This window comes from Mirounga angustirostris, unplaced genomic scaffold, assembly GCF_029215605.1.
Source record: "Mirounga angustirostris isolate CCGP_5_RB_7025 unplaced genomic scaffold, mMirAng1.0.hap1 SCAF_4, whole genome shotgun sequence".
NCBI classification, from domain to species: Eukaryota; Metazoa; Chordata; class Mammalia; order Carnivora; family Phocidae; genus Mirounga; species Mirounga angustirostris.
Genome location: NW_026991712.1, coordinates 178,817,715 through 178,844,700, shown reverse-complemented (window position 1 = coordinate 178,844,700; position 26,986 = coordinate 178,817,715). Strand labels below are relative to the sequence as shown.

At 59.9% G+C, this 26,986-nt stretch overlaps 3 protein-coding genes and 1 long non-coding RNA gene across 10 annotated transcripts in view; 3 read left to right on the top strand and 1 right to left on the bottom strand.

Moving 5' to 3' along the window:
* The first annotated feature begins 7 nt into the window (after nucleotides 1-7).
* Nucleotides 8-5,525, top strand: SLC25A34 (solute carrier family 25 member 34). 2 transcript variants are annotated; one of them, XR_010411083.1, is made up of 6 exons: nucleotides 8-2,033; nucleotides 2,591-2,656; nucleotides 2,745-2,897; nucleotides 3,254-3,388; nucleotides 3,569-3,887; nucleotides 4,018-4,155. XR_010411083.1 is itself a non-coding variant. In XM_045898631.3 (5 exons), the coding sequence occupies exons 1-5, from the start codon at nucleotides 1,614-1,616 to the stop codon at nucleotides 4,198-4,200; spliced, it is 957 nt and encodes a 318-aa protein (XP_045754587.1). In that variant the 5' UTR covers nucleotides 8-1,613; the 3' UTR covers nucleotides 4,201-5,525. The 2 variants fall into 2 exon arrangements, 1 of the variants encoding a protein (XP_045754587.1); XM_045898631.3 differs by lacking the exon at nucleotides 3,569-3,887 and having other exon boundaries at nucleotides 4,018-5,525.
* Nucleotides 5,526-5,663: 138 nt separating this feature from the next.
* On the top strand, nucleotides 5,664-9,481 carry TMEM82 (transmembrane protein 82). 4 transcript variants are annotated; one of them, XM_064589881.1, is made up of 7 exons: nucleotides 5,664-6,089; nucleotides 6,286-6,407; nucleotides 6,546-6,618; nucleotides 6,811-6,985; nucleotides 7,639-8,053; nucleotides 8,569-8,700; nucleotides 9,035-9,481. In XM_064589881.1, exons 1-7 carry the CDS (start codon nucleotides 5,872-5,874, stop codon nucleotides 9,190-9,192), a joined length of 1,293 nt encoding a protein of 430 aa, XP_064445951.1. In that variant the 5' UTR covers nucleotides 5,664-5,871; the 3' UTR covers nucleotides 9,193-9,481. The 4 variants fall into 4 exon arrangements, with proteins under 4 accessions (XP_064445951.1, XP_045751470.2, XP_064445949.1 ...); XM_045895514.3 differs by having other exon boundaries at nucleotides 8,569-8,756; XM_064589879.1 differs by having other exon boundaries at nucleotides 6,286-6,618.
* A 127-nt stretch (nucleotides 9,482-9,608) lies between these two features.
* On the bottom strand, nucleotides 9,609-20,600 carry LOC135364228 (uncharacterized). Its single transcript, XR_010411084.1, has 3 exons — nucleotides 20,075-20,600; nucleotides 15,376-15,427; nucleotides 9,609-12,191 (listed from the first exon to the last, which is right to left on the bottom strand). It is a non-coding gene; the product is annotated as an uncharacterized LOC135364228 (long non-coding RNA).
* FBLIM1 (filamin binding LIM protein 1) overlaps nucleotides 18,811-26,986 on the top strand; it is a 20,500-nt gene continuing 12,324 nt past the window's right edge. Inside the window, exons 1-3 of one of the 3 annotated variants that reach the window (XM_064589882.1) lie at nucleotides 18,811-18,930; nucleotides 23,417-23,520; nucleotides 23,925-24,194. In XM_064589882.1, the coding sequence (XP_064445952.1) occupies nucleotides 23,945-24,194 (250 nt within the window). In that variant the 5' untranslated portion in view covers nucleotides 18,811-18,930; nucleotides 23,417-23,520; nucleotides 23,925-23,944. Of the gene's footprint in view, nucleotides 18,931-19,237; nucleotides 19,368-23,416; nucleotides 23,521-23,924; nucleotides 24,195-26,986 lie in introns of those variants that run through there. The other 2 variants (XM_045898627.2, XM_045898628.2) reach the window with 2 other exon arrangements.

Sequence of the window (26,986 nt, the reverse complement as noted above, 5' to 3'; positions counted from 1 at the left end):
CACTGCCCCCGTGCTGCTCTCTGGAGCTCAGGCCCTGAGGGTTTCTTGGCCTGACCTTTGCTCTCCCTCCTATTTCCTACAGTGGCCAGGGGAGGGGAAGCCACCCCTCTTAGTCCCAGGGCCTGTCTGCACGGCCAGGGCAAGGCAGTCCACGGCCAGCCTCCCCAGCTCTGGGGGCAAGGGCCAGCCATTTGGGATAAACTCAGGAGAGTCCAAGCTGTCCCCAGACTTCTTGTTGAGCTGCTGCCCTGGGGCCTGGCCAGAGGGTGCTGCCAGGCTTACCAGGCCCAGGCGGGGAAGGGGAAGGTGCCCTGAGGCGCTCAAGCACCCCGCACTGCCACCTCCAGGCCCTCACACCTGGGAGGACAGGGGTGCATGCTGGGAAGGGTGGGCATGGAGGCTATCGAGGTGGGTTCCAGGCAGGGTGGCTCTGCCTCTGGTTCTGACTAGGACTTGGGTGATGCAGGCTGTCTGTGGCAGGAGAGGGCTGCCCTGGGGACAGAGGCCAAGGTGGGCAGGGTGGTGCTGGCTCCCAGGAGTGTGAGGTCCCTTCTGACAAAGGGCCATTTCCATGCCAGGGCCTCTCCTCTGGAAACCTACAGCCCAGAAGGGGCTCCCACCAGAAGGGGGGGCAGGACGGGGGGCAAGTCCACATGCGGTGAGTGACCAAAGCCACAGGCCACTCCTTGAGACACATGGCTCAAGGGCCCTGAAGTCCTGGGAGGCAGGGACGGGGTGAAAGGAGCCAGAAGTGGGGGCGGGTGGGGGTGGGGAATGTGGACCATCTTTTACTGGGTGAAGCCCTGTGCCGGGCATGTTCTTCACACATCTCTAGTCCTCCAAAAATCCTCTGAGGTAGGTACTGATATTCCCATTTTACAAACAGACTGAAGCTACGAGAGAGGAAGTGATTGTCCAGGGTCACACATGATAGATGGCAGAACCTGGGATTCAAAATCAGTTCCACAGGGCTCGAGAAGCCCTTCGCCCCCTCTGCTCTCCCTCACAGTGGGACCATAGACCATGGGAGCCAGACTGGAAGACCGAGGCCGAGAAAGGGGAGCACAAGGACGGCGCAGGGTGGTTGTGGACAGCTGCTGCATTGCCTGGGCACGCGGTTTCAGGAGGTTTCAGGAGCCTCCCCGGGCGGTTGCCCCTGTGCCCGGGGCTCTGAGCTGCCACAGGACTGGCTAGACCAGAGGTGGGGCCGGGGCCACCAGCCCTTTGCCCCAGGGCCAGAGGGAGGGCGGGAAGACCAAGAAAGCAGGAGGAGGTGTCTCAGCTGATTGGCAGCTTCTCCCCGCCCCCCAATCTCCAGCCTGCCCCAGGTGACCTTTTCCCCAGATCCCAGGGTCCAGGCACACCCCTGCCGGGAGGTGCGGAGAACAGCGACAGCTGGGATTGGTCAGAGCCAGCGGGGGCGTGTCCCAGGCTCGGCCAGCCCGGGTGGCTGAGCAGAGCAGGTGGACTCCCGAGATAGACCAGGAGCCACCCGGCCTACCGGACTGGGACCTCTGCCCTCCAGGCATGGCCCCAGGCCCCCTTGGTCCCCAGCCCTGTGGCCGTGCAGGGGTGTGGACAGCCTAAGTGCCACCACCCCAGGGCCTGTGCCCATGTCCCTGACCCGGGCACAGCCGGCCTCAGGAACAGAGGCCATGGAGACGGTTGCCCCAGCTGTGGACCTGGTGCTGGGCGCCTCGGCCTGTTGCCTGGCCTGCGTCTTCACCAACCCCCTAGAGGTGGTGAAGACGAGGCTGCAGCTGCAGGGGGAGCTGCAGGCCCGCGGCACCTACCCACGGCCCTACAGGGGCTTTTTGGCCTCCGCGGCAGCTGTGGTCCGTGCAGACGGGCTGTGTGGCCTGCAGAAGGGGCTGGCCGCCGGCCTCCTTTACCAGGGCCTGATGAATGGCGTCCGCTTCTACTGCTACAGCCTGGCGGGCCAGGCTGGCCTCACCCAGCAGCCTGGTGGCACCGTGGTTGCGGGCGCCGTGGCTGGGGCACTGGGAGCCTTTGTGGGGAGCCCTGCTTACTTGGTGAGTGCCTCGTCTCCATCCTCCACCACCCCATGACCCATGACCCAGCTCCCTCGGGGGCTCTGGAGCCTTCCAGGCTGACTCTGGTACCAGGTGGGGTGGGGCAGGCTGGGTGGGGCCACTCCGGGAACATCCCTGCGCGGGGATTGGAATCCGCCCCTGGTCCAAAGCACCGGAGTCTTGCCCCGATGCTCCTTCTCCTGGGGTCCCTGCTCCACTGGTCCTGGGCCGGAGGGCGGGGGGGCAGAGGGTGGCAGGACCGGTGCTGGCTCAAACCCAGCGTGGTGGCCCGTCTTCCTGTGTGGCTGAGCAAGTTAAGAATAAGTGAGGCCCCCACGTCCTAGGCTGGATGCCGAATAGTCATGATCCCACATAGTCAGAACAGCTTGTCCAGCGGGAGCAGAGAGGCCGGGAGAAGGTCAAATGCAGACCCAAGCCGACTTCAGAACCCCCCCAACCCTATTCCCCACGCCCCCTAAGCTGGGGGTGTGGGCTCCTGGAGGTCTGGACGTCGGGGTACAGCTCGCCCAGTCCCTCTGTCACATCTGCTCTCACAGGTCAAAACGCAGCTGCAGGCCCAGACGGTGGCCGCGATGGCCGTGGGGCACCAGCACCATCACCAGGTAGGAACTGTCACTCCCCAGAGGCCCCTGGGCCGGGTGGGCTGGCGGGGGCTGCCCAGTGACCCGGTGCCTTTCTTCTCCCCCACAGAGTGTTCTGGGTGCCTTGGAGACCGTCTGGCGGCAGCAGGGCCTGGCAGGGCTGTGGCGGGGCGTGGGTGGGGCCGTGCCCAGAGTCATGGTCGGCTCAGCGGCCCAGCTGGCCACCTTTGCCTCTGCCAAGGCCTGGGTGCAGGAGCAGCAGGTGAGCCAGGGACACCTGTGCCTGCCCACGGACACAACAAAGTCAGGGCCATCTGCCTCCTTCCTCCCTGTGCGGGCCCTCATCACACCCCGACATCTCCAGCCGGACCCCCACCTAGGGAAGCCCAGGGGGAGGGGATGGACGGGGCCCCCGAAGAAAGCTGAGGACCCCGGCTCTGCCCCTGTGCCTAGCAGGGGTGGGGGCCGGCAGCGAGCCCTGACGCTGTGAAGGAGCTGGGCCGGGGCGATGGCTGGAGGGGCCTGGTCTGCCCCCTTACCCCCAGCTCTTCCAGCCCCCAAGTGCCGGGAGGGGAAGGTGGGCACCTGCAGGGGTCAGAGTCTGTCCCGTCCCCACAGTGGCTCCCGGAAGACAGCTGGCTGGTAGCCTTGGCTGGAGGCATGATCAGCAGCGTCGCCGTGGCTGCCGTCATGACCCCCTTCGACGTGGTCAGCACCCGGCTCTACAATCAGCCCGTGGACGGAACTGGCAGAGTGAGCGGGGGAGGGTGCGGGGGGATGTGGGGAGCTGGAGAGCCCAGCCCAGCACACACACACACACAGAGCCAGAGACATGCAGACGTGACACACACGCACACATTGGTTCGGCTTGTTTGCTGAGCACCCATGTCCCGGGCATGGGCTAAGCATGTTCACGCCTAGATTTTGTTCTAGCCTCACAACCACCTTCATTCTCCTGATGAGGAAACGGAAGGTCAGGGAGATCTAGTGACGTGCCTGAGGTCACCCAGCTGCTAAGTGCAGGAGCCGGGCCGGGAATCCAGGCTGGACCCACGGCCCGGCAGACACACACAGGCCAGCCCGTACCCTGGCGCGGGTTGTGCTCAACACAAAGGTGCCCTCCAAAGGCTGAGCTCGGGGCGAAATCCACTCGTGTGCCACTAGCCAAAGCTCGGCCCCCGGGGCATGGGCTGTGGCTGCCTGGAGGAAGAGGTCTCTTCGTAAATGTCACAGCCTACAGGGCCACCTTTCTGTAAGTTGCCAGCCTGGGGAGCGTCTGTCTGCTGACTTGCCGCAGAAGCCCCTACACACGGACACACCGGCTTGTGGTAGCCAGGGCTCCACGACCCCCACCGTGACCTCCGCCCTGTGTCTGTCCCCAGGGCCAGCTGTATGGTGGACTTGCCGACTGCCTGGTGAAGATCTGGCGGCAGGAGGGCCCCCTGGCACTCTACAAGGGTCTGGGCCCGGCCTACCTGCGCCTGGGCCCCCACACCATCCTCAGCATGCTCTTCTGGGATGAGCTCCGGAAACTGGCCGCGCGGGGCCAGCGCCAGGGCACCTAGGCAGCATCCGTCATCCCCGTGTCCTGACACAGCCCGGGACCTGGCGGGAAGCGACGGCCCGCTCTGGCTGGCAATGGCCGTCTCAGAGCAGGCCACAGGCCCAGACCCTGCCACACGTCCGAGGAGAGTGTGGACAGCTCTGGTCAACCGAGACCCCTGGCCCACTCAGGGCCTGAGCCTCTGCCCTGGATCACCAGGCACTCTGTTCTCCCGCAAGTTCTCTTCCCTCTCTGCCTGGGTTACCTCATCCCCGAGCCTTACCCGTGATTACATAACCGCTCCGGGGCATGACTGTCACCACGAGCTGGGTCACTCACATGCATCAGCTTGCTTAGTCCTCAAACAGGACGAGACAGTGAAATCCTCTCTTACCAAGAGGAAGCTGAGGCTCAGCAAGGTGAAGTGCTTTGACCAAAGCCACACAGCTCTGAGGGGACGGAACCAGGACTGGATCTTAGCTCTGCCCAGTGCAGACTGGTGCCCCTGGCAGGAGCCAGGACCCGGGGGCTGGAGGGCCCCTGAGTGTCACTAGTCATGGGGAGGCCCCAGGATGCACCAGGAGGCCGTCGTGTCACACGTGTGTTCGTGAGCTCAGGCTGCCGTAAAAAGCACCTCAGACCAGGGGTTCAAACAACAGATCTTGTCTCACAGTCTGGAGGCTGGAAGTCCAAGATCAAGGTGTCAGTAGGGTTGGTTTCTCTGAGGCCTCTGCGCTTGGCGGCCCTGGGTCCTCACATGGTCTTCCTTCTGTGCCTGTGTCCGAATCTCTTCTAATAGGGACACCAGTCATGTTGGATTAGCACCCACCCTAATGTCCTCATTTTAACTTAGTCACCTCTGTAGAGACCTCATCTTCAAGGACAGTCACAGACTGGGGGTTAGAACTTCAATATATGAATGTGGGAGAGGAGGGGCCTAGTTCAGCCTGTAACATCAGCTGAGAGCTTTTACTGAGGGCCTCCTAGATGCCCAGCACTGGGGGCGTTTGCACAGATCCTCATGACCATTCTGAAAGGGAGCTCTTGCGGTGCCCATTCTTCAGATGAGGAGGCTGAGGCCCGGGGCAGGGAAGTGACTTGCTTAAGGTGAGTCGCGGAGGCAGGTGTCCTCATCCCGGGCCCTTTCTGCAAGCTGCAGCCACACTCCCCCAGCGAGTATGTTCCTAAGGCCCGCGCTGACCTTTGTGCTTCAGACATGGACACTGAGTACCTGGAAGGGACAGGACTGGCCCAGGTCAAGCAGCCTGAACCGCACACCCCACGTCTGCCGTTCCAAGGGCACAGTACCCCTACTGCACACTCCAATAAAGTTTTCTATTTTGTTTACTTCCACGACTCCCTTCTGCTGGCAGCCTCAGCCTCCGCCACCCGTGAGCCCCCACCCTCGGCTCGCTCTCCTCAGTTGGGAAAGGAGGATCCAAAAGTTTGGGGGCAGGCCAGTGGCACCCCACCGCCTCCATCCCGACTGAGGCCTGCCACCTAGTGGACACGGGGAGGGCCGCAAGGAAGGCTGCCCCGTGGCTGAGGGAGAGGACCCAGACCCCGATCTCAGCCTCAGGCTGTGGGGGGATAGATGCCCCCCCTCCAGACCTCAGGCTGAGGACGCTGAGCCTCAGGCTGTGGGGACACAGACCCCGCCTTCCAGAACTGGGGCTGAGGGGGCAGAGCCCAGATGCAAGGCTGGGGGCGGGGGCAACAGCGACGCCTGGGGCTTCGGGAAGGCCCTGGGGGGCAAGCCCTAGCGGAGACTGAAAAAGTGGGCCCCCACCTTGAGCGCGGACAGAGGCCAGAGACCAGGCTGGAGATGCCCCCCGTGTTATGCTGCCCAGACGTGGAGCCCCTGAGCAGCCGCTTGGCTCCCTGGGCCCATAACCCTGCGGCCCTGAAGGTGTAAGGCCCCTGCCTCCCCTCCCGGGCCCTCCCCTGTCCTCCCCTCCTCCCCCAACCCCACTTCTGACCCCTCCCCTCCCGGACTTCTGACCCCTCCCCTCCCCCACGCTCCCACCCCCCGGCTTCTGACCCCTCCCCGCCCCTCCCCTCCCTCCACTGACACCTTTGCCCCATGACGTCGGTCTTTGTGGTGCAGACCTGGCCGGAGGCTGGGGCTGATCCCGGCAGCCATGTTCTCCCTGCCATCCCTCCCCTCCTGGCTCCCCAGCCTCCCCTCCCTCCAGTGGGGCTCCGGCCTCCTCGACTCTGTCCTTCAAGGTGAGCGCCGCCTCCTCATCCCGCGCAGCCCCGCCCCTCGGGCAGCTCTGGGACCCCCCCGCAGGGTGGACCCCCCACGTGGGTCTCCCACCACCTGTCACCCTGCCAAACTCGCTTGCCCTCCCTCCTGCCCCTCAGGCCTCATCGGGGCCAGTGGAGTCTCGGTCCTGAACAGCCTCCTGAAGGTCTACTTCTTTGTGAACTGTGCCAAGTGAGTGTCTGCCAACCCAGCCCACTCGGGGCCCCTCCCTGGGCCCTGGGCCTTGAGCTGCCGCTGGCCTCATGGGGGAGGGCTGGAAGGAAGAGAACCCCGTCCCCAGGGTGCGTTTCTGGGGGCACGGGGTCCGCTGCCTGGGCCGAGGCTGGTGGTTCCGCCCCTGCCCACGCCCGCTCTGCCCGACAGCAACCCCGAGCGGCGGCTGGAGAAGGAGCGGCTGCAGGCCCAGTGGGCCTCGCTGGAGATGGTGCACCTGGCCGGGCTGGCCCTGATCCTGACCCTCCTGGGGGCCCGGGTGGCCGCCCTGGTGGTGCTTGAGTTCTCCCTCCGGGCTGTCTCCACACTGCTCTCCCTGGGCAAGGTAAGGCTTCCGGAGGAGGTGAGTCACGACCCAGCCCTGGGCCCTAGTTCTCCCCCAGAACACAGGAAGCTGGGCCCAGCCGGAGCACCCCGTCTCCTCACCACCCCCTTTCTGTAAGACTGAGACTGGAGAGTGCAGATTGCCCCTGGGGGTTGGGAGCACAGTCCCGCAGTGGCCCGAAGCCCCAGGCCAAGGGCGGTGGCAGCTCCGGGCTGTGGAGCCCCCCACGCGCCAGGCGCCCTGCCAGGCACTTTGGGTGCGTCATCTGGCGCATCCTCACAATCAGCGGGGGTAAAGCTCTGCTGTGATGGGGGGACTAAGCCTCAGAGAGGGTGAGCGGCTTGTCCCAGGTCAACCAGCAAGAAGTGGAGTCAGGCTTTGAACCCAGGTCTTCAAGGCTCGGGGCCACCAACCTTCAGCGAGTAGCAATCGTGTTGGAGACCAGGCCGGAAGAAGTGGTCCCAGGCAGGGCTTGACCCGAAGGCAGCATTCCTTCTTTGGGGACGATTCCCAGGGTTCCTTCTGGCCCCAGCCTCCTACAGAGCGGCCTGTGTGCCTTCACAGCCGCCTGGCCCGTCCCCCGCCCCCGCGGGGGAGGCAGCCCCCCCCACCACGGCCCCTCTTCTGCTCCCTCCTCCCCCACCCCTGCGCAGGGCTCCGAGGGGGAGAGGCTGCAGCTGTACTTGCTGAGCCAGCACTCACTGGGCTGCGGGCTGACCTGCGGCCTGAGCTTCCTGCAGGAGGGCGCCCCTCACCGCACCCTGAGCCTGCTGCTGGGCCTCTGGCTGGCCACCCTGCTCAGCGCGGGCGCCCGGCGCCTCTGCCGCCACGCCTGCCAGCTCTACGAGCCGCACCGCGGCCTGCAGAGCTGCGGGGTGTGCCTGGGCCTGCTGGCTGGCGCTCCGCACCTGCCCCGGCTGCTGGCCCGCGCCCTGGCCGTGGCCTTCGCCGTGGGCAACCTGGCGGCCGTGGCCCTCGTCAACCGGGACTTCCCCACCACCTCGGACGCCGTGCGCTTCTGGATGCCGCTCGTCATCTGCTACGCCCTGCTGGTCATCTACATGCAGGGTGAGGGCCACCGCGGGGGACCTGGGCACTCACGTGCCGCTGACCGACCCGGGCACAGCATCATCACGCTAGGCCCTGGGGAGGCCAGCCACGGTCAGACACCCCCCCTCCCCGCCATCCCAGGGCGCCCAGTCTAGTGACAGAAGCCACAGGGAACAGCTCAGGGAAGGGTGTGGCGTGCGGCGGGAGCTTGAAGTGGGTTTTGAAGGATAAGTAGGAGCCCCTGGGAGAGGTGGGGGGTGGGGGCAAGGAGGTCCTGGCAGGGGAAACCACACATGCCCAAGCCCAGAGGTGAGAGAAGGCACGGCGCCGTCAAACTGGAAAAAGTTGAGTGTGGCTGTCCCCCCGAGGGAATGGGGAGGGGATGAGGCTGGCCAGCGTCATGGGGGCCTGATGGGGAACCCTCATCAGCCAGGCTGGCAGGCAGCTGAGAAGCCACTGCAGGTGCCAGCAGGGGAGAGTGACCTGGGGCCCCAGGTGTGGCGGCAGGGGTGACAAGCACCCCTCCCCCCCAGAGGAACAGCGGCAACACCCCGGCCTGCAGAGCCAGGTCCAGACGTTGCTGGTGCGCATGGGTGGTCTCTTCGTGCTGCTGCTGACCGTGGGCTGCTGGCTGGACCTCCCGGGACTCCTCCTGTCCCTGCTGGGTGAGCTCTGGTGCCTGGCACGCAGCCGCACTCTGCTCGACCTTTGCCAGATACAGGTGGGCACCCCACCCCGAGCGTCCCCCGGACACTGACCCTGCCCCAGACAGTGCAAGGAGCCTCAACACGCCCCAAGTTTACGAAGAGCTGGGGTGACCTCTCTTGGGGTGGGGGCAGAAGGAGCTGAAATCCCCTCTTCCTCCTGGTGTTAACCTTTGACCCCTCAGAAGTTCCTAGTGGGAGGAAGGGCCTGGGTAATCGGAGGCCTGAAGTCCCCCACCAGAGGATGGGGGAACTGAGTGCTGTCCTCCATCTTTGCCTCCCCACCTTCCCTCAGGATTTTCCATCCCAGAGGCCTTCGGGCTCAGCTCCAAGGCAGTCCCAGCCCCAGCCCTCAGCAGCTGCCCAGCCCCAGGACACAGCCCCCTCCTGACCTGCCTTAGCAAGGACTTGAAGTCCGTCTTAGGCCCACCCAGGCTCATCTGGAGGCCTTGACTCCAGGATACTGCCCCGCAGCAGAGGGGCCAGCCCCACCTGGAGCTCAAGGTGGGCGCTGGGGGCTCCTGCCGGGAGGCGAAGGCTTGGGGCTAGGGACCTCAGAAGGGGGGCACCAGGAAGCCAGTGGATGAAGCCCTGTTTTTCTCAGGATGGACAATGCATACAGCCCCCTCAGACCCTCCTTCCCCAGGGGGGTTGGGGAATGGGGAAGAATTGCATCCTCAGAATGGCCCCCCTTTACTGGCCTCCCTCTCCTCCTCCATGACAACAATAAAGATGATTTTTCTCAACCTGTGCTTAGAATCTTGAACACACAGAGAGGGAAAGAGGCTTTTCTGAGGCCACACAGCCCTTCTGGCTGGGGCAGGTTCCGGGGATACATGCGGACTGGGTTCCCTGGGGTTTAGGAGTTCAATATTGAGGTGGCTGAGGAAGCAACAGGGATTCGGTGGCATGGACTCATGATCTAGCATCCACTTGCAGTTGTGGGTGGACGGTGTCCGTGTCCCGCCCCATCCTAGGCTGTCTAAGACCATGAGGGTCCTTGCTCTCTCAGCCTCGTTCAGCCCTGTCTCCCCTGCAGGGCCCAGCCCAGGGAGGCCACAGAGTATCTGGGAAAAGGTTGGGTACCAGCTCCTCTCCTTACTTGCTGTGTGCCATTGGGTGGGTCGCTGTAACTCTCTGAGCCAGTCAGAAGAAAAATGGCCATGTGTGGGATGCTTACCACGTGCCAAGCACTTTTATGATCTCTTTTCATTCTGACATCAGCCCCAAGAGATGGGTACTGTTATCCCTTTTTAACAGATTCAGAAAGCCCAGAGAAGCCCAGAGAGGTTATATAATTTGCTCAAGGTCACAGAGCTAGTTAGTGGCGAAGCCAGGATTGGAGCCCGGGTGGCCTGACCCCCAAAGCTCAAGTGCTTTGCGTGCTTCCTGCTACCTTCTTCTTGTTGAAGAGCTGGGGCCACGGAAACCAACAGAGGTGCATATAAAAAAATAGGGCAGGTCCATTCCTGGAAGGTTCTGGAATGTGGTTCCAGCCACCTTGCGAGCAGAGTAGCCTGAGGTTCCATCACAGCCATGTTTTCCTGGCCTGGGCACTGGGCCCACGGGGATTGAGGGCCCTTTCCAAGGAGGGACCCCACAGGGCAAAGAAGACTCCTAGCTAGGGGGTATCCAGGGGGCTACGAGGGTCAGGTTGTCTGGGAGTGACCGAGGACGCACCAGGAAGGCGGTGAGGCGAGAAGGTTCTTGGAGGATTCCAGGTTCTGGCGAGCCCTGCTTCTCAGCAAAGGCCACCATGCTCACCCAAAGCCTACTTCTTCTGGAAGCAGACAGAGTCTGGTGTAGGCTTCTCTTTTCCCCACCCCAGGGCACACCTGGGACACGGGGGCAGGCTGGCCCCAAGGCTGGACAGGGTGGTTTCTGCTCCTTCAGAAATGGCCACCCACTGACAGCTCAAGCCCAATCTCTGATCCCTTGGTCTCCACGCTCTACCCCCAGGAGGGCCTCTCAGCTCCAAAGTAGCTGAGGTGGGGGAAATGCCTGTGGTTGCCCCTTCTCCCAATCCAGGACCCAGCCCCCCCACTCCGCCTGGGAGTGTGTTCAGTTCCCTCTGGGCAGGAAACTTGCCCCAGTCTGGGAGGAAATGGCTCAGTTAGCTGGGCATACGGCCAGCCCTTGCCAGACCCAGGCACCAGGTTCCGACTCGGGCCCGATGTTTTTGCTGGAAGGTTCCCTGGCCTCCTGGCTCCCAACAGCCTGGGATCCAGTGGGGATAGGGCTGGTAGGGGATTGGATTTGGCGGTCCTTTCCTTTTTATGGACATGGGGACCATTTCCAAACAAAAATTGGGCCACATGGGTTGGAATAGGATTCTTATCTATTAAATTATTTTTGTGAAAAGTCTGACAAGGGCATAAAAATTAGATCACTCTAAGTGAGGCATTTAGCAAATCTCCATACCAAACAAAGAAAAACAGGCCTGAAGTCCAGAGAGCAGAGGAAATCCAGAAGGTACGGTCTGGAGTGGGGTATGCAGCTGGGACTCATTCTCCTACAGAGACCATAAGAGGCCTGAATGCTGGGCCCGGACCAGCATCCTTCTGAAGAGGTGGGAGACCAGGACTCCCAGTCTCTGCTAAGAGAGGATGGTAACCTCCAGGGCAGCTGGGATTGGGGTGAGCCAGCCTCCTCCCTCCTGAGCCGGCTACTTCTGGCTCTTCTGAGCTATGGCATTGTCCCTTTGGGCATCTTGCATGCCTTCCCCTGTTTGCTCATTCACAAGTAATTACTAAACATCTGCATGGGGCCAGGCTCTGGGCCAGAAAAGATGCAGAAGTAACAACTGTGCTATAAAGAAACATAAAGCTGGGTAAGGGGATAGAGTGGCGGGAGGTTGGGGCCAGCAGGCTAAGGAGAGGGTATTTGTTAGTCATCGCCACGTAACAAATGGCCCCAAAACTTAGCAGCTTAAAACAACAGATATTTATTGTCTCCCTCTTTTTTTTTTTTTTTGAGAGAGAGTGCATGTGCATGAGCGGGGGTGGGGGGTGGGGGGGGAGTGTGGAGAGGGAGAGAGAGACTCTCAAGCAGGCTCCACACCCAGCCCAACGTGGTGCTCCATCTCATGACCCTGAGATCATGACCTGAGCTGAAGAGTCAGACGCTTAACCGACGGAGCCACCCAGGTGCCCCTACTGTCTTTCTGTGGATTGGGTCCCACAGCCTGGAAGGGTCCTCTGGCTCAGGTTCTCCTCACAGACCAAGTCAAGTTGTTGGCCAAGGCCCTGGTGTCATCTTAAGGCTTGACTGGGGTAGGATCCACTTCCAAGCTCACTCACATGGTTGTTGGCAGGGTTCAGTTTCTTGTGGGCTACTGGACCGAGAGTCTCAGTTCCTCTCTGGCTGTTGGCTGAGGGTGTCCTTAGTTCCCTGCCACATAGGCCTCTCCAAAGACAGCTCTCAACATGGAAGCTGGCTTCCCTCAGAGCGAGCTAGGGAGGGAGAGAGAAAGCAGACGGCAGGACAGAAGTCACAGTCCTTTTGTAGCCCGGTGTGAAAAGCAACACCCATTGTTTTTGCTGTATTCCATGGATTAGAAGCAAGTCCCTGAGTCTTGCCCACCCTTGAGAGGAGGGATTACACAAGGGCAGGGCAGAAGCTGCCTTCCATGGAGGGCTTTTTTGAATGGACTGAGGGAGCAAGCCAAGCAGATTCTGAGGGAAGAACATCCCTGGCTGAGAGAAGAGCCCGGGCCACGGCCCTGAGGTGGCAACAAGCTGAGAGTATTGTAGAAACAGCAGGAAATTTAGTGTGGCTGGAGCATCAGAGAGGATGGAGTGGCAGGAATGAGGTCGCAGAGGTGGGCAGGGACCGGCTCCCTCAGGGCCACGGTGAGGGTCGTGACGGGTAGGCAGCAGAGAGTTTGTCCAAGGGAGTGAGTGACATAATGTGACTTAACATTTTTAAAGGATTCCTCTCCTTGCTGTTTGTAGAATAGTGCAGAAACAGAAAACCAGTTTAGGAGCATTTGGAATTACCCACATGAGATGATAATAACCCTGGGAATAACCCAGGGCTTGGACCAAGATGGTAGCCATGAAAGTAGCCAGAAGTGGATGGATTGGACTGGATGGATGGACATGGCTGGATGGATATGGATGTATTGTGAAGAGTTCATAGGGCTTCCTGATCAATTAGATGTGGGTATTAGAGAATGAGAAGAACCCAGGGCTCTTAGGTTTTTGGCCTGAAAACCTGGTGAATGAGGTGGGAGGCATCTGGGGCAGAGCAGGGCCATCTCACGCGGGTGTGGTCAGCATTGGCGGGAAGGCCAGATGTTACGAGGTTTGATGAGGTCTGGGGCTCAGGGAGGCCTCACTGACAAAGAGCTGTTGACCTGGAATCCTGAACATTCAGGGGGAGTTCCCAGACCAAGGGAGTGGTGGGGAAGCCCAGGCGCTGAGCCGCCTGAGGGGCTAAAGAAAGGTCTGCGTGCCTGAACAGAGGGGGCGAGAGTCCCAGCAGTGGGAGACACTGTCACAGAGGCTGGCTGTGGCCAGATCACCCAGGATCACAGGAGGGCCTGGCATTCCCCCCCGCCCCGAAAGCAGCAGGAGCCCCTGAGGGGCTTTGTGGGGGCCCTTGAAGATCACACGCTGCTTTAGCAAGATGGTCTGGCCATCAGTGGAGATGTGTTGTGAAGGAGTAAGAGCAGGGCCAGTCCAATTTTAAGGGCCCCCCTTAGGAAAAAGAATACAAAATCTGTATTAAATGAATAGTGATAGAACGATAAAGAAAAGCATAACAAATTGCTGGAGGCCTAGAGACCTGGGTTCCTTCTTCTGACATCTCCCTGGGCAGCGTGCCAGGAGCACTTAATGGAAAATGCTTCCTGAGTGCAATCTGGCTGCCTCCCCTCCCAGAACACTCTGTAACTCCCAGCAACCCTCACAGGGGCCCCTACAAGTAAGAGGCCTACACAGTCACTATAAACCCACCTTGGCTAAGAGAGAAGTAGGGAGGCCAGCTGGGGGTAAGGAGGGGTCTCAGGGACTGGGGTTGCTGAGTAGATGAAGCCAAGGGTGGGGGCTCCTGGTGGGGTTGGGGGCTCAAGCTGGGGGATGGGATCAGTGAGGTGTTTGAACAGGGGCTCAGCCTTGGCCAGCGGCCGAGGGCTTGGGGAAGTCTCAGGGACCTCAGGGACCTGACTGACACCAGGATTTCCCCCTCTCTGTCCGAGAAGGAGCTCTGACCTACAAGACTGGGGTCAAGGAGCCTCAAGCCCCTCCACGGCCCACCTCTCACTCTGGAGCCCGTGTTGACTTGGCAAACCATGGGAACCAACCAGCTTAGACAGTGTCAGTTCAGGCCCCCGGAGCAGGAGGGGATTAAGACCCAGACGATGTTGTCATAGCCAGGTCTGGGAGGCTGGGCCCTGTGTGGCCCAAGTGGACACAGACTTGGGGCCTGAGAGGAGGGGAATTTATGTGGCTATAATGTGGCCCAGTCTGCTCCCCCTGGGTTTTTAAACATTTCCCTACACACTTGGCCTGTTCAGTAGAGTTGCCTGGAGCCAGGCCACCTGTTTGAATGAAGCTCGTTTACTAACCTTATGACCTTGAGCAAGTTATTGTCTGTGCTCAGTTTCCCCATTTGTTGAGTGCACTGAACAGATGGTAGGGCATGTAGCCCAGCGGCTGACTGTGGGCTCCAGTCCCCACCAGCCCGCCAAGGGACCATAATTTGCATTACCTGCCCCCAGCCTTCCGAGCAACCTGGGAGGAGTTGACTGTTTCTCTTTCTCCTTAGGAGAAAACCCAAGGTACAGAGAGATCACATGACTTGCTCAAGGTCACAGAGCTAATAAGTGGGAGAGCCAAGATCCAAATTCAAGGAGGTCTGACTCCAAAGCCCAAGCCCTTTACAGCTCACTACCCATCACTATTTCTACGTGATTTGCCTACACAGCTACTTAAGACCTCCATCTCCAACTTGCGCATTTTGTAGGAATTACTGAGTCCCTACTATGCACCAAGCATCATGCTGGGTGCTGGAGACCCAGAAAGGAATGAGACAGAGCCCTGCTCCCAGGCTCATGGGGAAAACATAGTGGTGCAACCCAGCAGCCTTGGGATGTATCCAGGGGATGGACATGACTCCTAAGCCTGCCTGGAGGAATCAGGACAGGCTTCTCAAAAGTGGTGAAAGGGATGCAGAGTTTGACAGGAGGAGGAGGTGATCCAGACCCATGGGGTCTCACCAGTCTTCACCATGACTCTGCTTTCAGCAACAGAAACACAATTTTAACCTGTTGAAGACAGGCAAGAAAAAAGAGAATGCATTGGCTCCAGAGGTCCAGAGGGAAGACTTCAGGCATGGCTGAATCCAGCAGCCTAAGTGATGAGATCAGCTATCTCTCCTTCTTTATCCTCTTTGTTCCCATGCCCTCTGTGTTGGTCCAAGTGCTCGTAAAAAAGTGGTGCCAAGCTTGCATTCTGGCAAGACTGGAAAAATGCTGCCTCTTTTTAAATAGTTCCAGCTAGGCACTGACAGTGGGGGTGGGGGTTCCTCAGACAGAAATTGGAGGCTGTGACCAGAATCCAGGGAAGTGATGCCGGCTGACAGGAGCCATGACGTCCCCTTGGATTCTCCAGTGGAACCAAGTCTCTGCCTTACCTCCAGCACTTTGTTCATCTCGTGGTGATCTCCCCAGACCTCTGTCCTCTCCCTGCCAGGGAGAGAGGAAAGGAACTCATCTCTGAACACCTGCGAAGCACCAGGCATATTTATCCACATGCATCCATCAAATCCTCACGGTGAAGCCCAGGTGACAAGAGGAAACCGATTTGCCCAAGGCAAGCGACTGACCAGTGGCAGGGCTGGACTCACTCACAGATCCTGATTTGACTCCTGTCTGTGCTTGGCCCGCCACCTGCCCTGCTGCAGTGGGAGGTGGGCTCCCGCTTCTCGGAACTGCTCCCACTCCTGCCTGGCTGGACACACAGTAGGTGCTCAGGGAATAAGTGTTGAGCTGATCCGACTCCCAGCAGGCAGAGCAGAGGATGGAAGAAGGAGCAGGGGCAGAGTCCGGACGGGGAGGCCCAGGGAGGTTTCTGAGGCTCTTTGCCAAGAAGTGGACCCCCTGCACCTCCCCCCGCCCCGGATGTACAACTTCATGCAGCTGTAAGTCTGGGCACCCCACCCCCCAAAGGCTGGGGCTGATGGTTCTGCTCTGGTCTGGCCCACACGGAGCCGGTCAAGGGGAAAGGCCACTGAGCAGGCAGATGCTTTCCTTCCTCAAGGTCTCTGCCAGTGGGGGCTGTGTGGCTCCAGGAAACTTGTTCCTATTCCCGGGTCTAGTTGCACAGCCTATGGACTGTGTGAACAGAGGGCTCTGGAGACCAGGCGAGGGTGACGTGACAATAGCCAGAACTACCATTGGTGGGCACTGACCACGAGCCAGGCCCTGGGGGCCCCTTTCAGCACCTCTGTCCCTAACAGTTCTACAAAGGGAAGCATTCATGTCCCCAGGGGAGGGTATCTGATCCATCTCCCCTATTTTTTTGTTTGTTTCTTGAAATAATTTATTTTTAAGTAATCTCTACACCCAATGTGGGGCTCGAACCCATGACCCCGAGATCAAGAGCTGCAATGCTCCACCCACTGAGCCAGCCAGGCGCCCCTCCCTTATGTTATGGGTGAGGAAACAGAGCCTCAGAGAAGGAAAGAGCTTGTCCAAGGTCATAGCCAGCACCAGAATGCTGGGAGTTAAGCCGAAATCTGACCTCAAAGCCCGTGTATTCCTTACTGCCTCCCTGGCTCTGGAATGCCCTCCCCGTTCTTCTCATGGCTGGCTCCTCTTCATCTCCCCTTAAGTGACACCCGGCCCCCAGAAAGGCCTTCCCTACTCTCACCTACCCCCCTTACTCTGTGTCAGCCCCTTATACATTCCTTCATGGCACACATCACCATTGTGTTATGGTCACCGTGAGATCATGGTAAGTATTAGAGTAGTTTGTGTTACATGTTGATCTCCCCCACCTCTCCGGAAGTTCCATGGGGACAAGGATGGGTTGTGTCTGATTTGATTCCCTTGGGCTCCACGACTCCTTTTAGCACATAGTAGATGCCCAACCAATGTTTGCTGGATCAAAGCCCTCTTCTGGGGGCAGTAGGTGCATGCTCCCCTCAGACCAGGCGGCAGCAAACGTCCGCACTGCCCTGGTTCTGTCCCCCAAACCTCTCTCCCACCCCTTCCCTGCCACCCGGAGTCTCAGCTGCCACAGCCCTACTAAAAGATTGAGCCGCCTTGCTCAACTGCTTGGAAGAGAGCTGGGTCCAAGGCTAGCAGGACAGGGGGAGGGATCAGGGGCTCTCTGAGCTGGCAGACAAAGGGCATGTGTTCCCACCCAGGACACTTCCTGGGTTTCCCTTACAGGAAGCTTGGCACCAGCCAAGGTGACACTGACACAGCGCACCCCCCCTCCCCGCCCCCGGGCTGGTGTGGGACGCCTTCCCCAGAAAGGCTCCTCTCCACCGAGGAGCAGCGACAGAGGTAGAACAGGCGGCCAGGCGTGCCAGACGGCAGGTAAGTGGTGGCAGCTGGACCCCCACATATCCCTTCGACCTTCCCCCTTCCCAGCCAGTCCTAGCCCCAAGCAGATGTGTGGAGCCTGGGCCCTAGAAGGAGTCCGTGTGACTTTGGACGAGGCCGCAGATCAACCCTTTGGGGCCTCATTGTCCCATCTGCGGGTGCAGTGAGGCGGCTCAGGGGATATCATGAAGGTGAGGGAGGGCAGCTCCATTTTTACCTGTTTTAAATAAGCTTCTGGGTCACAGAGCACTTGAAAAGGGGGTTCTAGGGCAAACCCCTGGATCGCACCTTCCTCCTTAAGGTCCTTCCCATCCCTGGCCGTCAGCAGCCCCCTCCTTCCTCCTGGGGAAGCTCCTGCAGGCTGGGGAATGGGCCTGATCAAGGGCTCAGGCAGCCCGGAGTCTGCGTCCCCTGGGCCACACCGTGCTCTGCAAGCCTCAACTCCCACACCCCTGTGGGCGGCAGGTGCAGGGGCGGGAGCCACAGGGCAGCGTGTGTTCCCCGGGGCCGCCGGCTGCTCTGGGTTTGAATCCAGCTCTGCCACTTGCCCCTCATGTGGCCTGATGCCTCTCTGGGCCTCAGTTTCCTCAATGGTGAAGCAGGAATGACCAGTCCAGCCCCACAGGGCTGTCCAGGCGATTCGATGGAGAGGCCTGTAGGTCAAGCGCCTGCACCTGGAAGCCTCTGCCTCGGGGGTTACTGTTACCATATCGTTATTGTGGAGTGGTTGAGAGGCTCACAAGTGGGTGAGGGATTGAGAGGGGCTGGGAGGAGAAGGAGGGGTGGGGGAACGAGACAGCGTACCCAGGTGCCCCCGTCACGACCCCCATGAGCGGGAGCCCCTCAGCAGCAGCCCCAGAGCCATCCTGGCCAGGGTGACTGTAGCTTTGGCCCCAGGGGAGAGCTCAATCCCGCCTGGCCTCCCCCAGATGGTGCTGGGTCCAGCACTCCTCTGGCCTCAGCTGCTGTGGCTTTAATCAAAAGAACAATCTGTTTGCCTCTGAATCAGACCCAGATTTCTTTTCCCACCAATGTTCCCGAGGCCTCCAGGGACCCAGGCGGCCCATCCAGGCTCCTGGCCCCGTCTCCTGTCCCAGGGCCCCAGGCCCCGGCTCTGCTTCCTCCTCCCCCCTCTACTCTGGCTTGGGTCCGGGGAGTGCAGGAGGTGGGAGGGAGCCAGAGACTGGAACCAGGGTTGGCAAACCAGGTGACCCCGACTGCCTGCTGGACCCTGCCTACCAGGCTGCCTGGAAGGGCCTGTTCCCCCCGGGGACACTGGGACCCGACTGCAGAGGGCTTAAGGGTCCACTCAGGCAGTGGTGGCTGCTCAGGACAGCAAACTGGGATGACCTGCTCCCCTGAGCATCTGAGACCTCCACCCAGAGTCACCCCCTAAAAAAGCCCCAAGCCCAGCGTATATTGACCACTGACTGCCGCCCACTTCTCACAGTCAATACCATCCTTTATGCTCAGGCTGACCCGGAGCGGGAAGCAGCCTTTACCCCCATTGTACAGATAAGAAACTGAGACTCCAGGAGGCGGAGTGACTGCCCAGGGTCACTGGGTTAGCGATTGGCCATAGAACCCAGGCCCATCTGACTCCTAGGACCCTGGGAGATCTCAGGCCAAACTCAAATGTAAGTACCCCCCCCCCCCCCACACACACACCCGACCGGGCAGGTGGGGCCACCAACCCAGGTGACCTAGGGAAGGAGGAGGGGAAGGACCTCGCTGGGCGCACAAAGGCCCCGGGGGTGGGCAGCAGGGGAGGCCTCCCACCCGAGGCCCGGGCCCAGGGGACGGGAGGAGTGGTCGAGGGAACAAAGGGCGGGCGGCGGGGGGCCGGCGCGGGGCGCGGCCGGGCAGGTGGGGGGGCAGGTAGGGGCCACTTCCGCCGGCGGGAATCCCGGGCCCCCTCCCCCTAAGCTTCACCTTTTATGGTAAGGCGGCCGGGGCGGCGGGGCGGAGGGAGCCGAGGGGGCGGGGAGGGCGGGGAGGGCGGGAGGCGCCGCGCCGCTCCCGGCTCTGCTCGCTCGGGCGTCGGACCGGAGCCGCTGGGGCGCGGGCGACGCAGGTAAGCGGGGCGCGGGGGGGCGGCCGTCCTTCTGACCCTGCCCCGGCCGCACACAGGTGACAGCGCGGGCAGCCCCGGGCCGGAGCCCCCCCCAGCCCCCCGCCCCCCCCCCGGCCGGGACCCCAATCCCGGCGCTCCTGGAGGGGGCCCGCGGGGGGCTGGGGTGCAGCCTTGGGTCCCGGCTCCCGGCCTCTGTCCCCAGAGCGGGGGGAGGGCTGGTGTCCCTGCCCCGAAGCGGGGCGCCGGGGTGGGGAAGAGGTGGGCAGGGCGGAAGCTCCCGCACAAAGAGGACAGCGTCCCGCACATGGATCGAATTAAAGTCCCCGGCGGCGCCCCACAGTGACCCGGCCAGCCTCCCGGCTGGGCTGCTTGCGGAGGGCGCCGGGTTTCCGGAGCTCCGGGGAGCTCCGGGCCCCTTCACCCAGGCCGGGTCGGGCGGGGGGATGGGGGGGCCCCAGGGCCGCCCCTCTCTGGGCCTCAAATCCCCGTCGGGGGCTGGGAAGGGGTGTGCCGTGGGGCATCTTGGCCGAGATGGGCCCCCAGCCCTGCTCCGGGGACCCCGGGAAGAGCCCGGGCAGCGCCCAGATTCCTCATCTTGAGGACGGAAGCCAAGTCGGGTCCTCCCAAATCCCCCAAGCCCGCTGGGCCCCTGGGGGCTCCTCCCCATCAGGGGCTGGATAACCACCTGGCCTTCTCTTTGCACTTACCAAGTACCAAGATCTGGAGCGCTCTCTCTCTCCTTGTATTCTCTCAGCCAACCACCTTTCAGGACAGACATTTTTTTATTCTCACTTTAGGAAAAAACTGCGGCCCAGAGAGGGTCAGTAACCTGCTCTGGGTCACCCAGCAGGAAAGAGGTGGGGCCCGGCATGACTCCAGCTCTCTGTGCTTCCTTGGCTTCCCTGAGGTGGGGGAGAGGGAAAAGGAACCCTACCCAAGGTTGCAGGGCCCTCTGCAGGGAGTGGGCACAGCCTCATTCCCACCTCCAGCAAAGTGTCATTCTGAACCAAGCGTAGGTTGCTTTGTCCAAGTATTAAAGAACAAAGCTTACAGGTGGTTCCAGAAATTTTTGGAGGGGGTTAGGAGTAGGAAGGAAGGGAAAGAGGGGGGCCACTACCGGGAGGCTGGCCAGCTCAGCCAGCCTGTCTCTGCCCTGGGCTACAGCCTAAAGCCGGGCTGGGTGGGTGGCTGGCTGGATCTCAGCCTCCTTCCTTCCTCTTGACAGGAAATGACTTTCTTTCCCTTTGTTCCCACTTTCTCTGCTTACCCAACTGGATCTCAGATTCCCCCTCTGCGGGAGGAAGGATGGGGGTGGAGGGTCCCGTGGGTGCGGCTGGCCAGGAGCCCCACACAGGGAGCTTTCTCACTCATACCCCGCTCCAGGGTGACCTGGGGGCAGTGGGACCTGAGGGAGGCCGAGGCTCCCTCTCCTAGCAGCCCCGGGCTGGACTGACAGGCTTTGAAAATCCCCAGTGGGGGCCCCTTCCCCTGGGGCCTGAAGTCCCTGCAGGAACCGCAGGGAGGGATGGGGGGTGCAGAGCTGCCCAGCTGTGAACATCTGGCCTCAGAGCGAGGACATTTGCCTTGGATGTTTTCCGAGAAACCCACAGATCTGACTTCCCGGAGGGGTGGGCTGGGGTGGAGTGGGGGTCAGAGCAGGGTCGGAGGGAGGCGGCGGGGGCATTCACAGCAGTCTCTGGGGATGAGCCCAGAATGCACTGACCACAAGAAAATCCATCTGGATTGGGCCATTCTGGGGTGAGAACAGGCCTGAGGATTTGGAGGCCCTGTACCATCCAGGCAAAGAAAAGTGTGTCGTCTCAGGTCCAAGGGCATCCCCGGGACTCAGGTCAAATGGTGCTCAGTTAGAATTCTGAGTCTGCCAAGTCTGCTAAGATGACCTGGAAAAGTCACGTAACCTCTCGGGGCCTCACATGGAACTACCTGTAAAGTGGGGGCATAAGGGGCTGTGTTGCAAGTGAGGTGCGTTTTGAGGCTCGGAAAGCACGAGCCACAGCGCCCAGCACATAGCAAGTGCTTGGTCAGCAGGTGCCATCGCTGTTGTTTCTTGGATGTGAATCTCTGAAAGCTGCTTACAAAAATAGACTCTTAAGCTTATAACCGAGCGTAAGGCCAAAGTGTCAAACCCTATGGTTTTGACCTCTGACTATGGCAGCCAATATCAGCGAGCATATATACTTCCAGACACCACTTACAGAACAAGATGCAAAAGGAAAGCACTTTTAAAGCACTTTTAAAGCTTTCTTCACATGTTGGTTTCTTATTCAGAACAGGTATTTTATTAATCAGACTGAGCTATATGTTTTAACCAAACATATAAACCAGTTTAAGAGGAACTGAGGCACATTTGTTGTGTTTGTTACTATTATTCCCTCAGTCACCAAGAGAGTCCAAGGTGGCCAGTGGACTTTGAGATACAGAGGGGGGCCCTCTGAGTGGTCACTTGGGCTCCAAGTCCGCCACTGGGGTCCCTCAGGGCCCTCAGCCCCTACCCACCCAGCCCCACTTCTTGAGATTCATTCACTAGGTCCTTGTTTATTCTTCTCCCTGCACACTTGTGGGCTGGGCTTTGGAACCATATCCGGGTGGCTCAGCTGGAGAGTGAGTTAGAAAGAGGAGAGACCCAGCTTAAAGACCCAGCTCAAACTGGGCAGAAGCCCTGGGAGCCCAGTGAGGACCCCTGGCTGAAGGTGGTCAACTTGCCCTCCCCCCACCCGAGTGGCCCCACCTCAGCCTTGGCCTTGGAGGCTACTGTTTGCAGTCATCACCTGGAGGATGGAAAATGGGCTCCTTGACATCAGGAATGCTGCCCTGCTCCCAGATCTATGCTCTGATGTCCACGCTGGCCTTGGGTCACAAAGATTACGGGTACAGCTGAAGTCACATACAGTCACTTGGGGAGGTAGGGGTAGACGTGGTGACAGGGAGCCAACATGTCCCGTGATGGGCTGTCATCACCCTGTGGAAGCAGACAGCTGCTCCCAGGAGAGGGGGTCAGGAATCAGGGGAGGCTTCCTGGAAAAGCTGGGCCTCTAAGCAAAAACTGACATTCGCCCTTTGTGGGACTGGGGAGGAAAAACAAGGGGTGGAAACACTCCAAGGCCAGTAAGAGAAAAAGTTGAGAAAGGGTGAGCGGTCCAGGGTGGTCAAAAAAGAAATTGAGGAGCACCTTGCTGGCTCAGTTGGAAGAGCATGCAACTCTTGATCTCAGAGCTGTGGGTTCAAGCCTCATGTTGGGTGTAGAGATTACTTCAAAATAAAATCTTTTTTTAAAAACTTTTTTAGAGAGTGAGGGAGAGGAGGTGGGGGAGGGGGAGAGGGAGAGAGAGGGAATAGTAAGCAGGTTCTGTGCTAGGCATGGCTTGATCTCATGACCTGAGATCATGACCTGAGCCAAAATCAAGAGTCAGACCCTTAACTGACTGAGCCACCCAGGCACCCCTAAAAATAAAATCTTTTAAAAAAAAAGGAAGAAAAAAAAAAGTTGAAGCCAGAGGAATTTGGACTTCATTTTGAAGGTAATAGGGAGCTATGGAAGGTTTTTGAGTACAGGAGAGATAGACTTATGCTCTGGAAAGATCACTCCAGGGACAGGGCAGGAGGCAGGACTGGAGACCACTGGGTCTCCTATCCCTACCTCACCCCAGTGCCTGAACCAGAGCCTGGTTTTGGAGATGGGACAGAGTGAGAGATTCTGACAATAGAATCAAGACTTGATTGGATGTGGAGGCTGATACCGAGAAAAGGATGCCGGTGGTGGGCTGGGCTGGGAGAGGGTGACAGAGCCACGTGGTCAAGAACATGGACCCTGGATTCAGATCCCGGCTCTGCTGCTGCATGACCCTGAACAAGGGACTACACCTTCCTGAGCCTTGGCTTCTCCATCTGCCCGGATAGTTATAGCGCCTCTCCCCCAGCGGCCAGGACGACTTAGGAGTGAGTGGGCCGAAAGTGCTTAGGACGGTGGGTGCAGAGTAGGCCTCGATCCATGGTAGCTCAGATTGATCTTCTGTCCCCTCTGCCTCCAGGAACCCAACCCTGATGCTCTGACCGGTCACGCTCATTCCCTCCCACAGTAGAGCTGGCCTGGATCCCCCGGGACTCTGACCCTCCCAGGAGGATTGGGTTCCAGGTGAGGGAGGTAACTGGGGTGTGGCCCCGCAGCAGGCAGGGCCCTGGGCTGGGACCAGCAGGCAGCTGCCCTGGGGTTGGGCAGCTGGAGGAGCTGCTCCTTCCTCACACTTCTCAGATGAGGAAGAGTAATCATTTGTGAGGTGAGCAGGGCAGGGCTGCCCTTTGCTTCCCCGGGTGCGCAGGTTGGGGGCAGGGGCGGTCAGGACTGCTGGGTCCCCTCCCTGTGGCCGAGCCACCTGGTGGACACCTGCCCTCCCCCCGCAGGACATCCCCAGCCCCTCCTCTGTCTCTGTCCTGTTAGGAGCAGGGAGGCTCCGTGCCCTGGGGATGCCTGTCTGGCTAGGAGGAGCACAGCCCTGGGCCCGAAGCCCTGCCCCAGCCTGAGCCCCACTCTGTCCCCAGCCCCAGCAGGAACCGAGACAATGGCCTCGAAGCCAGGGAAGAGGGTCGCCTCGTCTGTCTTTATCACGCTGGCCCCCCCGCGGCGAAACATGGCAGTGGCCGAGGAAGTGAAGCGGACGGCTTGTGAGGCCCGGCCTGGCCGCCCCTGGGAGCCCCCTGCTGCCGTGAAGGCGCCCGGGGCTGGCTCGGCAGGGAGGCCCAGCCCTTGGACCCCCCCTGCCAGGGCGGCAGCCACCATGCCAGCCGTACCACCTCAGCTCTCCAACGGAGGTAAGAAGGTGAGGGGACTGGGCAGGAGGCTGGGTCAGAGGCAGCGCGGAGGTGGGGAGGAAGGGACAGGCTCTGAGCTCATTCAGGTGTCCATTCATTCATCGAGCACCTACTGTGTGCCAGGCAGACTCAAGCCCGCCTGCCCGGGTTTGAATCCCGGCTCTTCCACTTGGCTGTGTGATGTTGGCAAGCCACGTACCTTCTCTGGCCAGTGGGCAAAGCAAGTGCAGAGGCCCTGAGGCAGGAATGGATTGGGCACGTTGGACCTCAAAGGTGGTTTTATTCTCTCTCAAGCTCTGCCATTCACTTGCTGTATGGTCTTAGGCGAGCTGGGTCTTTGCTTGGTTTCCTCCTCTGGAAAGTGGAAATTTGGTCATGTATGTGATGCATCCATCACAGAATGGATATGCTTCATACATGGCTGTTCCTTTACCTTGAGCTTGGCTCTGCTGTCATGGTGTTGAAGAGTCTTGGAGACTCCACTCCATGGAGTCTTAGCTGTTGGTTGGGTAGAAACGAGGAAGGAGGACAACCCTGGGGCAGGGGGATGGCTTGCCGTACAGGACACCAAGTGGAATAAGGAGGCACAGAGACATCAAGGACGAGCCCCCTGATGTCCCCCGGGTGCCGAGTTGGGTGTCCTGCTATCCTTGAGCAAGGTTAGGGTAGCCCTGTGCATCCCCATCACCGCAGAAACCACCTAAAGACCAATAGGAACTGCCAATTCCAGGAGGCCAGAAAAGGGCAGGAGAAGGGGCCACGTGTATACACACGTGGGAATACATGGACATTCATGTAACAGGCCTCTTCATGTGACACAACCTTGCAAACTCATCTTTCCTTCCTAACCACGCATCCCGAGAACACAACCTCCTCCAGGTGCTTCCATATAGAACCAGGACCACGAGGACCAGAATTCACACAGCAGGACGTGTGATCCAGTGGAAAAAAATGACGTCCCTTCTGGGTAGGAGAGGGAGTCCAGGATATATAGTGTAGATGCCCCTAATGCCAACATTTCCAGGACACTTTCATGGGTTATTGGAATATCAGAAGATCCCGGGAGCGTGATAACAAAAGTGGACCTTCCCTGGGAGGGGGCGCCCAGCAGTGGCTGGTCAGCTGGTCCGCCATTTTGTCCTCCAATTTGGCCCATGGGCAGAGCTCAGGGAATCTTGGGGTTCAGCCTCGCTTGAGTGAGACAAGTTCCAGGCGAGCAGCTTGGGCCTGAGTCTGGTCTGACCACAGAGCACAGAGCGGGCCCTGGGGCCCTGCCAGTTGCTTAGACCCATCTCAGCTGCAGGCTGTCATATGACACCCCAGCTAGAGCTTGTCCCCTCAGGAATCCACACACTTTTTTTTTTGGCCCTTTCATCCTGACAGAGGTCCCCACCTTTCCCTCGCTCCGTCCCCACTCCCCTCTAGATGCTCATGTGCACTGATTCAGCCTCACCAACTTGCATTCAGAAGTCACTTTTTCTCTGGGCTTCTCTTTAAAAGTCTGCTCTTAAAAAAAAAAAAATTTTAATTAAAATAAATAAATAAATAAATAGAAGTCTGCTCTTCCTGCTCCTGGCCACGTGACCCTGGTTCAGCTGGGGCCCTCTGCACACCTGCTTGCAGGCCTCCAGCCCCTGTCTGCCTTGAATTCCTGTCCTGGCCAGGACTGAAGGCAGAGTCCCGGGCGAGGCCTGAGCACTCCTGCTGTCTCTCCGCGATCTGGTTCCTGACTCACTTCAGCTCATCTGGAGCCAAGTTCTCACACTGGAGCAGCCTCAGCTCAGGAGGGGGCTTGTTTAAACACAGCCAGCAGGCCAGGCCCCACCCTGGGTGTTTCTGATTCAGTAGGTCTGCGGTGGGGCCGGAGAATTTGCATTTCTTACACATTTCCAGGTAATGCGATGCTCTGGTCTGGGGACCCGGCTTGGGGAACTATTGTTTTAGCCCAAAGGCATTAAGCAAGTGAAGCTTGGGGAGTAGAAGCCTAGTTTTCCAAGTGTGGGCTTTGAACCAGCAGCTGCAGCTTCACCTGGGAACTTTTCAAAAATGTAAATTCTCATGATCTTCTCCCAAGCCTGCTGAGTCAGAAGCTCTGGGGGTGGGGCCCACCATCTGCATCTGAGCAAGCCCCCAGAGGATTCTGTGGCTTACTCACAGGTCTAGAATAATCCTCCCATCTGTACCCCCTCAGTCCTTGGGAGAAAAGGGAAGGGGCTCATTTTCTCTATCGAATGGATAAGAAACCTCTAAGCCCAGAGAGGTGCCCCAGTGAATCAGCAGGGAATGGGACCAGACCCTGGGTCTTGGGGGGGAGCGGCAGGCAGGCAGGGCCTGGGGCACCCTCCGTCTGCTTTCCATGGGTGTCTAAGGCAGTCTGACCTTGCGAGGCCTGGCCTACCTTGTGCCCCAGAGATAGGAGGGGAGTGGAGGGCAGACTCAGACCAGATTCCCTGCCCTTTCTCCCCGGGGCACTATTAATAGCACTCTCCCTGCACGTGGGAGCCGACAGGATTTTCGGGGCATGCTTCCCTCCTGACCCCCAGGCACCTCCTCCAGGGGAGCTGGGCAGCGCCTTGTTGGGACAGCCAGGACGGGTGGGAGTTGCCACACAGTGTAGGGAGCTGTTCCTGGACAGAGCAGAGCCTGGGGCTGAGGCAGGAGCTCCGCAGATCCTCAGCCCTCCTCCTCCCTGGGTCCTCCCCGAGGTCCTCCCTGAGCCCTGGATCCAGGCCCCTCCCCTTCTGTGAACCTCTGTAGACCTCAGCTTTCCCAGCAAGAGTTAAGCTCTCCTG

What these genes read in the sequence shown, in the direction of transcription:
- SLC25A34 (XM_045898631.3), top strand. Translation starts at nt 1,614, where the DNA reads ATGTCCCTGACCCGGGCACAGCCGGCCTCAGGAACAGAGGCCATGGAG. An exon ending in TGGGGAGCCCTGCTTACTTG is followed by an intron (nt 2,034 to 2,590) that starts GTGAGTGCCTCG and finishes CTGCTCTCACAG; the next exon opens with GTCAAAACGCAGCTGCAGGC. An exon ending in CCGTGGACGGAACTGGCAGA is followed by an intron (nt 3,389 to 4,017) that starts GTGAGCGGGGGA and finishes GTCTGTCCCCAG; the next exon opens with GGCCAGCTGTATGGTGGACT.
- TMEM82 (XM_064589879.1), top strand. Translation starts at nt 5,872, where the DNA reads ATGCAAGGCTGGGGGCGGGGGCAACAGCGACGCCTGGGGCTTCGGGAA. An exon ending in TTCTTTGTGAACTGTGCCAA is followed by an intron (nt 6,619 to 6,810) that starts GTGAGTGTCTGC and finishes TCTGCCCGACAG; the next exon opens with CAACCCCGAGCGGCGGCTGG. An exon ending in CACTGCTCTCCCTGGGCAAG is followed by an intron (nt 6,986 to 7,638) that starts GTAAGGCTTCCG and finishes ACCCCTGCGCAG; the next exon opens with GGCTCCGAGGGGGAGAGGCT.